The sequence below is a fragment of the Zerene cesonia genome, chromosome 25 (assembly GCF_012273895.1).
Source record: "Zerene cesonia ecotype Mississippi chromosome 25, Zerene_cesonia_1.1, whole genome shotgun sequence".
Taxonomy (NCBI): domain Eukaryota; kingdom Metazoa; phylum Arthropoda; class Insecta; order Lepidoptera; family Pieridae; genus Zerene; species Zerene cesonia.
In genome coordinates, this window is record NC_052126.1 from 373,065 (window position 1) to 384,549 (window position 11,485).

General features: G+C 37.5%; 1 protein-coding gene and 1 non-coding gene across 2 annotated transcripts in view; both read left to right on the forward strand.

Annotated features, from left to right (window-relative positions):
• LOC119836569 overlaps nucleotides 1–11,480 on the forward strand; it is a gene marked incomplete at its 3' end in the record, with an annotated part of 50,220 nt that extends 38,740 nt beyond the window's left edge. The window contains exons 8-22 of the mRNA XM_038361950.1: nucleotides 670–744; nucleotides 1,215–1,643; nucleotides 2,012–2,050; nucleotides 2,237–3,049; nucleotides 4,422–4,545; nucleotides 4,969–5,077; nucleotides 5,493–5,652; nucleotides 5,994–6,223; nucleotides 7,017–7,208; nucleotides 7,853–8,000; nucleotides 8,349–8,565; nucleotides 9,062–9,288; nucleotides 9,533–9,681; nucleotides 9,843–10,252; nucleotides 11,471–11,480. Coding sequence (XP_038217878.1) covers nucleotides 670–744; nucleotides 1,215–1,643; nucleotides 2,012–2,050; nucleotides 2,237–3,049; nucleotides 4,422–4,545; nucleotides 4,969–5,077; nucleotides 5,493–5,652; nucleotides 5,994–6,223; nucleotides 7,017–7,208; nucleotides 7,853–8,000; nucleotides 8,349–8,565; nucleotides 9,062–9,288; nucleotides 9,533–9,681; nucleotides 9,843–10,252; nucleotides 11,471–11,480 — 3,332 coding nt within the window. The remainder of the gene's footprint in view (nucleotides 1–669; nucleotides 745–1,214; nucleotides 1,644–2,011; nucleotides 2,051–2,236; nucleotides 3,050–4,421; nucleotides 4,546–4,968; nucleotides 5,078–5,492; nucleotides 5,653–5,993; nucleotides 6,224–7,016; nucleotides 7,209–7,852; nucleotides 8,001–8,348; nucleotides 8,566–9,061; nucleotides 9,289–9,532; nucleotides 9,682–9,842; nucleotides 10,253–11,470) is intronic.
• On the forward strand, nucleotides 10,887–10,959 carry Trnar-ucg. Its single transcript has one exon. It is a non-coding gene; the product is annotated as a tRNA-Arg (tRNA).
• Nucleotides 11,481–11,485: the final 5 nt, after the last annotated feature.

Consider the following 11,485-nt stretch of genomic DNA (forward strand, 5'->3'; position numbering starts at 1 on the left):
TGGTTCTTGATAAGTGTACGAAATTTGAATGAAATCTGCATGTTTAAAGTGAGAAATAAGGTGTTTTCGTTCATTATGTTTTCAGCATATATTAAAAATTATTTGTATGATAGATATATAACTCCAATCGAGTATGTCGTTTTATGCAGTTGCGAATTAGTTTTAAAACGCTGTTATTAACTTCACTTGTATGTTTTCTTACTTGTTTGTTAGTTTGTATGTATGTGTGTACATATATATGTAACTGACACCTTTAAGCTCGATTTTCTCTCACTTGAAACATGCAGATTTCATTCAAATTTCGTACACTCATCAAGAATCGGGGACAGTTCAATAACTTGATAAGTTTATCCCATCATCCCATTGCTCAATACACGAAAAATATGGCACAAAGCGCCCCACGCTTTTTTCACAACAATACTAGTATTTTTCATTCATTATTATTTTCAGTTTATATTAAAAATTATTCACAACAATATTAGTATTTTTCGTTCATTATTGTTTTCAGCTTATATTAAAAATTATTTTATAGTTTTTAGTTTGATGTGCTTGAAAAGCGTGTTTTTTAGTTTTTTTAAACTATATTTTATTTTATTTAATTTAAGTAGCTAAGTATTCTAATTTCGTCCGACTTAAAAAACGTTTGTAACGTATTAATGTTATTTTCAGCTATCGGTTGGCGTCCTAAAGGATTGAAAAAGGAATGTAAGAATTTCCCTGTTCTGGGAGCTCCTCTCGAGAAACGTAAGATAATTTGTATATTTTATATTTTTCATTTTATTTTTGTTTCTCAAATTGAGTTCTATTGATTCTTTTTAAACGACTTATAAAAACCTCTTTCTAGTGGAGGAGATTCTCAATTCGCCTATTTTTTTGTTTTGTCAACTGAGTGAAGCGATTATAATGATTCTTTTTTTATTTGAAAGTTCAACCAACTTTCAATGTCAACGGTTAAAATAAATAAGTTATGAAGAACTTAAGAATGATTATTGTAAATTTATTTATTTAAAATTTTCAGTATTTGCACACCCAAACAATGGGCAGAATCTATTAGCGATATATTATTGTAATAATATGATCTAAATTTTTTAAATTAAATTCCAGCAAATAACTATAATTTAAACTTGAATTATCTTAACCGTAACTTCAGAGCAAATTCTAATTAAGTATCGCTATAGTAAACACAATACTAATCGTACAATAAATAATTTCAGCAACAACATCAAAACCAGAACCGTTACATAAACCTGAACCAAAATCAGAGAGTAAAAACAAGTCGGACCCTCAACCAGAACCAGAACCAGAACCGAAGTCAGAACCTAAGTCAGAACCTCAGCCGGAACCACAACCAGAACCCAAAGCAGAACCAGAGCCTGAGCCGGAACCTAAGTCAGAACCTCAGCCAGAACCTACAGCGGAACCAGAACCTCAGTCAGAACCTGAGCCAGAACCAGAACCGAAATCAGAACCGCAAGCAGAACCGTCACCAGAACCTACAACGCAAGAAACCAAAATGGAAATATTTGAAAACGATAGAAATAAGCGTGTAGCCATGCACACACTCGATGGGTTTGACTTCAAGAACCTAGGGAACGATGTGACTGTTAAGACTAGTGTTTCGAAGTCTGTATCTAGCTCTAAAGGTAAATATAACTATAATAATTCATACGGTATAACACTAACTGCTTTGATATTTATTAATTTAATTATTCAAGTCAACTAAATTTATCTTCCCAAGTTAATCAATAATAAAAGTTTGTAATTTTTTTCATACTGATGAGTAATTGATAACGAAGAAGTTTTTTTTTAGAAAATAAAATCCACTTTGCTTTTATCATCGACAACTTTTCGACTAACGACGCCTTCGTAAACAAACGGAATAATAGAAAGAAAAAGTAAAAAGATAAACAGACAGTAGGCGGACATATAGACAGAGTTACTTTCGTATTATTAATATTAGTAGAGATAATGTGTTGGTGCAACTTTCTAATACAATGCACTAAAATTTCAGGTCGCAAGAAACGCGCAGCCCAAGAAATAGAAAAGTCAAGTAAGTGTTACAAATGACACCCAATCTCCTACACATTACAGCACACTTTTGTACAACACACCAGTGCTAAAACCCACAAGCTAAGCCACACAGCACAATCGCACAAAATACCTTTCGAATGACGCAAAACTAACATAATATATAACACTAATGTACATATAATTGCATGGTTGTGTGTTTTTACAGATGTGGCAACATCGACCACTATTATTGACAATGAAACTGAAAATTATCCTAGTCCCAGACCGACTGAACCTACTTTACCGAACCGAAAGCCCAAGGCATTTAAACCTAAGTCTAAATTTGGTCCTAGACCTATCATTAGTCCTGTTAAAGTAGAATCCTCTCCCACACCGGAACCGCAACCGGAACCTACTTCTGAACCTACACCGGAACCTCAACCCACATCTGAACCCGAACCTTCCCCAGAACCTACTTCTGAACCTGAACCCAGTTCTGAACCTGAACCGAGTTCGGAACCAGAATCAACAGCAGAACCATCTTCTGAGCCTGTATCAGAACCAGAACCTTCTTCTGAACCTAAGGCAAAGCTAGAACCAACCCCTGAACCTAAATCTGAACGTGAACCTAAATCGGAACCACTACCAGAACCGTCGTCTGAACCAGAACCTACTCCTGAACCTAAATTAGAACCTGAACCATCCCCAGAACCTAAATCTGAACCTGTACCTGAACCAGAACCTAAGTCCGAACCTGAACCAACCCCAGAACCAAAATCAGAACCAACCTCAGAACCTATATCTGAACCTACATCAGAGCCTTCTCCTGAACCTAAATCAGAACCTGAACCAGAACCTAAATCTGAACCTACATCAGAACCTTCCCCTGAACCTAAATCCGAACCCGAACCCGAACCAGAACCTAAATCAGAACCCGAACCAGAACCAGAACCTGAACCTAAATCAGAACCTTCCCCCGAACCCAACGCAGAAGCGGACGCTGAGAATTTGTTAGTGAAAGGCCTATATGAAGAAACAGGTAACGCACCAGCTTTGCATTTTATATCACATTTTATCAGGTATTTTATTCTTTGTGGACTAATTAGTTAGAAAAACAATAAATAACAACCTCATGTACCTAACCTAATGGGTCCTACTAGTTCTACTAATATTAAAAACGCGTAAGTTTGTAGGAATGTATGGCTGTTTGTTACGCAAAAACGGATTTTGATGATACTTTTATACGAGATGTACACATAAATAGTAAATATAGTATACTTTCTTTTGCCTGCGGTTTCGTTTGTGGGTGAAACCGCGCGGCACAGCTAATAAATCATATAGTTATGTCAACGAACAATTATGTTATGTGTGTTAACATATAATGACTACAAAAAACTATAAATGAAATATTTAATGATAATTTAAATTTTATTTAAATAGATCAAAAATACCTGATATTGTGTTTGCTTGAATATTATATGTGTATTAATTGCTGTTCTATTAATTTATATGTTTTGTATCACTATTAACTTAGATTTTATTTTAGCTACTTATATTGTTTATTACGTTATTTTTTTTTTTTTGTATATAAAATGATTTTAACATTTTTTTTTATTTCAACGTTTAATCTTCTAAATCTTAATTTAATCTGTGCTTTCTGTTTCAAACTTATTTTCTTATTTTTTCTTAATCGCTTTGCTGTAACATGCTTCCATGCTTACTATGCTCTATTCCTTTCCTTTCCTCTCCTCTTCTTTCCCCTGTCTTCTCTCGATTCTTTTCGTTCTGTTTCTTAAGTTTAATTCTTCATTTCGACCTAAATCTTCGTTATAACAGCAACTTCATGTCGGTGGGATAATTTCTAAAAAACTTTCAAGGTAAATGTGGTGATATATCAAGTATGTCCTTCCTTAAAATATGCTAAAACAAATGTAACAAAAAGGTTGTAATAATCATTTGTACTCAAGATTCTTATTTGTTTTTGTTGACTCTACAATTAACACTTTCAGCAATTTCAGAAGAAAAATAACAAGGTCTTTCTTCTACGGGTTGGTCTACCTTTCTGGTTAAGGTTCCGGATTCACCAACAATATAAACAATTGTCACTGAGTAGCCATTTCATTCTTAATCAACTTAAAGCTTGAGTAATTGGACATTATTTGCTATTTTTCTAAACATACATTTAATTTTAATAACGGTTCATACATCCAAATTTTAGGTTTGATCATTTAAATTCTCCTTGAAACAAATCATTCTCTTAGAATATCATTGCATTTCATTTTCATTAGATTTTTACATGTTTATTGTAATCACCAAGTTTTAAACTCAGTGGCAATTCATAACAGGGTCCCAGGGTCCCTAGTAATTAAATCCCATAAAATTATCCAATATTATAGACAAAGTGATTATAGGCTACTTCCCGGCTCACGAATACGTGCCCAAATTCGACTTCAACCCGATGGACTGTACTGACATCGTCATTGGAACCGCTCGAGGCAACTACCACAGAGTGCTTGATTATTACACTAGAGATAGGTAAATATATGAGAATCCCTGATACACTTTTCGTCACTTGTACCACACAATTTCTGCATTTTCATATTCAAACTCTGGGTAGGAAAATGATGAAAGCCGAATAATTTTAAATGAAACTTCAACAAAGTTATAGAGCTTTATATAGATCTTGTTTGGCAAACATGGATTCTAGATGTTGTTTGATGTTAGACCCATAAAAATGAATATTTTCAACATCCATGTACATATGTTTATGGATGTTGATGATGGTGACTTGATGTTTATGCTCCGTTATCCCATAATTTAACTTTTATGTTTTGTCATTAATTTTTTTTTGTAGTTATGTGTTGTTTTACTCTATACAATAAATAAATAAAGTATTATTATTCCTTAGGAGTCATTATCAAGGCTTCTTTTCTTTGCTAATAATGATATTGCATTTAGGTCAACACCTCGGGTAGACACATTCTGGGGCGGACATGATGATATCACGGCATCCTCAGGTTTTGAAGAAAATGGAGTCACTACTATCATGTTCAGGAAGAAAATTAAGGTAATTATTTATTACATTATGTTCAGAGTATAAATAATTTATTATGTACTAAATTAAATTAATTTTTCAATTATATTGGAAGCGCACAATTAGTTAGTTATTTTAGTTGTTTTGTAAGTTTTCCAAATTAAAGTCCTTATTCTAAGTAAAATGCATGAAAATAGTATTTTCTTGTGTTTGGTTTCACTTATATTATAAATGTGAACCTGTTTTCGTTTGTTTGTCTTACTCTACGATGGAAAAGATCAAATGTATGGTATAACTAGCTGCAAGCCCGTGAGCGAAGGCAGACCGAGACATTTTATTTATGCATCCCCACCGGGAATCGAACCCAGGACCCCTCGGTTCACGCGTTAACCATTGCGCCAAGGAGGCAGTCCAATTGTCCTCTATGACATAAAAAAAAACCTTCCAGGCCAAAGAGCCAACAGACCACTCGCTGGTGGACGACGATATGCACGTGATCTGGGCGCGCGGGCAGGAGGCGGGCGAGCTCCAGCAGTTCTACCGGCCCGACCAGCTCAAGTACCACGGCCACGGTGCCCAGAGGGGTCTGCTGGCTGTCAACTTCTTCGGTGAGTTCTGGGAGCAAGGGAGCTTACAAGGAGAATCAGTATATGGGTGATCGGACATAGGGTAGGGTTGTCTGGTTAAGAGATTTCGGGTTAAGGTCAAACGTAGGAGGTAATTTTTTTATTTATTGCATAAAACATGGTATACAAAGTTGTTAAACATTTATTTTACGGAACAATCACGTTTTTACTATATGAAAATAGCATACAATGTCTGTTTTGTCGATTTTGAAAATTATTGCAGTGTTAGATATTCCATTTATTGAGGAAGGCTTAGGCTATAAATGTACCACGGGCGAAGCCGGGGCGGACCGCAAGTAATAATATAACTTCCTATATTTCAGACGAAGTGAAATCCCCATCATCCGGCGGTATAACCGCTTTGGAAAACGACAAGTGCGGTGCTCAGTTCAAGCTGCCTGCAGATTGTGACGTCACCAACAAGACCTGCGACTTCACTGCCTCCTGGGAGTACTTGGGGCAGAAGAGGGGCAAAGACTCCATACGGTTCACGATAACCACGAAGGAAACTAAATACTGGACTGGGATTGGTTTCAGTTTGGATAGGAAGATGGTGAGTTGGGTATTTAGGGTATTTTAATTTTAGATGATAATTGTAAAGATTGTGTTTCCTTAATATTAGTACATTAGAGTGAATTGAAATTTGTCGAACCTTATTATGTTACTTTAAATAAAGAATCGGATCTGAAATATAAATGCAAATAAAAGTTAATTATCAATTTTGAAAGTCGGTTTAGAATTCATGAATGTACTATGTCACTTAAAGGCTGACAAAGCACTTGTAACACCTTTAGTGTTACAGTTGTTTATGGGCGGTAGTGACTTATATCAGGTGCTTTTGCATGTTTTACCATAAAAAAAGAAAGTATATCAAAAAGTGTTTCATTGGTTATGAGTAACTTATAAAGTGGTGTAACTAATTCTCAGCGTTTTTAAAAATCGATCTTGCAATTCCTTGCGAGTGTTGTTAAAGATTTTGTCTTTAAGTGGAGAAAATATATCTATTTATGTTAAGGATTTAGACATAGCGAAAATGTGAATAAAGTTCGTTAAACTGACTATCTTATGTCTAGAAAAGTATTTCTATTTAATTAAAAGATTATGGTATTCGTTAACTGATTATCGTATCTCCAGAAAATTCTGTTTAAGTAAAGATATTGATACAGCGGACATTGTAAAATGTCCTCCTTTATCTCCAGAAAAATACTTCTATTTAAAGGATTTTGAGATAGCGATAATGTGAATAATCTTCGTTTACTGATTATCGTATGTCCGGAAACATAATTGAGTTCACGTAAGAAATAGTTAGCGAACGTGATAAAATGTATTCCGTTTCCGTGGTGCAGCCGCAGAGCGACGCGGTGGTGGGGTGGGTGGACGCGCGCTCGGGCCGGCCCTTCCTCATGGACGCGTGGCTGGGCGGCTACTCCGCGCCGCGCCTGGACGCGCGCCAGGACCTCGCGCGGGCCCGGGGGCAGCAGGCCGACGGGTACACCACGCTCAGCTTCGTGCGCCAGCGGGACACTGGTGATGCGAAGGTGCGTGCTACTATTTTTTTTTTTTGGTTAAATTGGAAAAATCTTTTTCCCCAGAGCTTATTCTCTTCCTTTTCTTTTTTCTATCTATACCCACGGCATCTAGGGAAAAAGCCGAGGGTTATGTCTGTGTCCGACGTGTCTGTATTCCGACGTGACACTGTGTTCCGTCGAGCCGCTTTGCTGAAGGGCCCACGGGAGCCGGTTGCAGTTCGTCAGCTCTGCTCTTCTATTTGTTTTTTATATACACAGAAGATAGATAACTGTTGTTTTTAAAGAATTCTACGCCATATTCCGCTAAAACTAAGTCCTAAAATAACAGTATCATACACGAATTACAATGGTATCTCGAGGAAACAATTATCAGTGTTGCCAACGAAAATATGCCATGGCAATGTAGTTGCGATTCGATTGTGTTTCACATTAACGATAAATATTTAGAAGACAAAACATGAAGTTTTTGTGAAATAATTATTTCATTCTTAAGTAATCAGACTAATGGCTAGTTTTATGGAAGAGTTTTTGGTATCGATTAATAAATAAAACATTTAGAATTGTATACAAACAAAAAGTTATAGAATTCAGCTAAATATTGTGTGTTGTTTAATATATTACGTCTTATTAATGTAAAACGAATCTCCCCCCAGGACCTGGCGTTTACAGATGTCCAGTGCTTATACATAATATTCGTGACGAAGGGCGGCGGGTTCGATCCCGTGAACAAGCGGATGAGTAAGCACATGAGTGTTCCTATCATCACCGATGAGAAGATCTGCATCAAGCCATGTGGACCTGGTGAGTTCATGAAAAAAGAAAAAAAAGTGATTTCAAAGTAGTGAGTAGGTTATCTGGAGCATTAAAAAAAAAAAAAGAACTCTTGTTGCCTGGAGGAAATCTCTACCTAGCGATAAGGCTTTTCCTTACTTGTTTTTTAATACAGTTTGCTTCTCATGTTCTTATTACCAACTTTTTTTGCCCGCGGCTTCGCACGCATTAAATTCCGAGTAGTTTAATAGATGTTATTACACATATAAATCTTCCTCTTGAATTACTCGTATCTAAAAAAATCCCATGAAATTCCGGGCAGTCTTAAAGGATTTCACTTCATACTAGGCAGTGACAAAGAATTTGAAATCCCCCCAGAACCGGCAGAGGACGAGAGCACGCCGGAGCCGGAGCAGCCGGGGGCCCGCTCGTACTCGCTGTACGTGCGCATCACGGGGCTGGCGGAGCGGTTCCGGCCGCCCGCGCGCGCCAGCGCGGAGTACGCCGCGCTGGTGCAGCAGCTGCTGGCCGGCCTGGCGCCCGATCTGGCTGCCGTGCCGGGCTACCGGGACCTCAGCGTCAACGGGTTCATGCAGTGAGTGACTTTGTCCTCCAGCTGGGGCAGACGGCATCCACCCTGCTCCGCCAGATACTTCATCGATCCCTCCTTATTCCTTTTTATTTCGCTCCATGTTTTCCCGATTTCCTTGGTCTCCCCTAGGATTGTCCGCCGCCAGATCTGTTTAGGACCGCCACGTTTTCGCTAAGGTTTTCCAGTCCAGAGCTTGCTTGGCAACATGATCAGCATCCCTTCGGAGCGTGCGGCCGATCCAATTCCATTCATGTTTGGTCGGTATCCTTTTCTCCACCCTTCCCAGTCCTTTATTCCTCTCGTAAATCCTTTCTTTATTAATCCGTTTCCTATTTGAAGTTTGCAATCCATTTGTAAAGGCGAAGGTCTGCAATTGACCTTAAGCCTCTCCAAATGTACATGGGCGGTGGTAGCGTTTACCATCAGGTGATCCACCAGCTCTATTGTCGAAGGTGATATAAAAAAAAGTATGTAATTAATATTAAGCATCTCTTTCCAGAAACGAAACGAAAGCAATAATAGCGGATCTCACTCTGAAATCGATAGAGTCGAACCTCATAGAGGGCTCCAGCGGGCGCGCTATCGACGTCTCGCTCGCGCGCAACGAGAGCGAGCGGGACAGCGATATGGACAAGTGGGAGAGGGCCGTTAGGGACACGCTGGCCAAGGGCCGGGTGGGCAACCTGAACGTGGATCCGGAGTTCTTGGTCTTCGCGCCTGATAGCGGTGAGTTCAACTCACGCTCATACTCAAACTCAAAAAATATTATTGTCAACTTAAATGCTTTGCTTGATGATTAGAATGATTTCAAAGAATATTAATTTCGTAGTAAAATAAAATATCATAATGGCATATATCCGAATCGTTTTAACATAAAGCTATAGAGTATCAATCATCACGATTTATGTGAAAAAAAAAGAAAAAAAAAATTTTCAAGCAGAAAAAAAATGTGTCTTTTTGTGGTTCCCAGTGCTGCTGCCCCCCGAGCAGGGCGCGCCCCCGCCGGTGTTCTGGTCGGGGCTGCGCCTGTGGGCGGCGGCGGCCTGCGCGGCTGCGCTCGCCCTGCTCATAGCTGCGCAGGCTGCCTGCGGACTCATCTCCGCTTCTCGCAAACCACAGGTAGCTAACCCAAGGTAGCTGCAGAAAGAATTTTTGAAATCGATCAAATAGTTCCGGAGATTAGAAATTATACAAACGAAAAAACTACCTGTACAAACAAACAAACAAACTCCTCAACTTCATATTATTAGTATAGCTAATATTCTTGATTTAAATTCCAGGACCACCTAATACCATCCAATGCTTGGAATCTAACTTCCTCCAATACCAACTACGCCTTCGAACCCTTCGAGAACGAGGACAAGTTCCCAACAAACCGTCCCATTCGCCCCACTTCCCCCCCGCCCCCGGCCCCCGGGACCGGACGTCGGCCGAAGAGTGGGACAAATGGGACAAACGGAACAAACGGAACGAGTGGGACGAACGGAACCAATAGCACCATGGTCCGCAGTGGTAACGGGACATTGGGACGTGGGCCGAACGGGTACGATGGGACATTGGGGCGGGGGCCAAATGGGTATGATGGGGTTCGAAACGGAAATGGGTACAATAATGGGAAAAAGTTTTCGAATAGTGCGGCGCAGTTCTATCACGATACGAGGTCGTTGCAGCGGCCTAGGAGTCAGTATGGGTGAGTTGTTTTCTATTAAATAATATTAACGGGTTTAAAACGTGATTTTTCGTGCTCAGTAAACGAGATTACGAGCATTTGTGTTATAGCGTTTTTAATGGATTTGTTCCTTCAAGTATACTACATAATAATATTTATAAGAAATTGTTGATAATTAATTTGAAATGAAATATAATTACTACATTACTTTCAATTGACAAAAAATTTAATCGTAATATATGTATGTTTTAAAATCCACATATAACACAAAAATGAGTATTTTTAACATCCATCACAATTCATAGATAAATTATATAAAATTATTTCAATAATTTAAACATTTCACCCAAATAGTAGTTTATACATTTTTATATAGTTATTATATCATTTATATTACAATGCTTTTTCATTTTTTACACTTAACTTCTTTAATAATATACAAAATTTATCATATTATACGATTGATTAATGTAAAAAACAAATACTCCATACAAAATCTTGTATTCAAGAGTATATGGAGACGGAAGCTGTTCCAATTATGGCGCAACTTGACATCTTTTACTACAAAAGGCTCTTATATCAAGAGGCTATTCAAACGACGTGAAAGACTTATTAGTACTGATTATGTTCCACTATTTCGCATCTCCGGGTATGTGACCGTGTGGCCTAATGGATAAGGCGTCGGACTTCGGATCCGAAGATTGCAGGTTCGAGTCCTGTCACGGTCGATGAATAACTTTTTTATATTTTATTGTTATAAGATTACAAAAAAATCTAGTTTAAGTGTAAATTTATGTTTTTTATGTATTGCGCAATATTTAATTTTGATAGTGAAATTGTTTTAACTGTATGATAAACAAATGTGAAAACTATTTGTTTAATAATCAAATATTGATCATATTGTGTGCGTTACAAATTGAAAGCTTAGGTCCATGATTGAAATGTCATGTTAATAAAAAAAATTAACGTTCCGTATTATTTATAATTGTATTTATATTTGAAATAAATAACGATTTCCTTGTTGATTACAATTAAGAAATATAATATTATAAAGTATCAAAATAATATACATTATATATATTAAATAATTCATAAAAATCTTCCTGAAACAAAGTTATTAAAATCCCTGTATCCACATATAATTTACTTTTAGTTCTGACAATAAAATGCGAATTATTTTTTGTTAAAAATTGTTGCATATGTTTTCTATTTATAATAACAATTATTTATCTCCCCCAGCTATGCCCCCCGGCC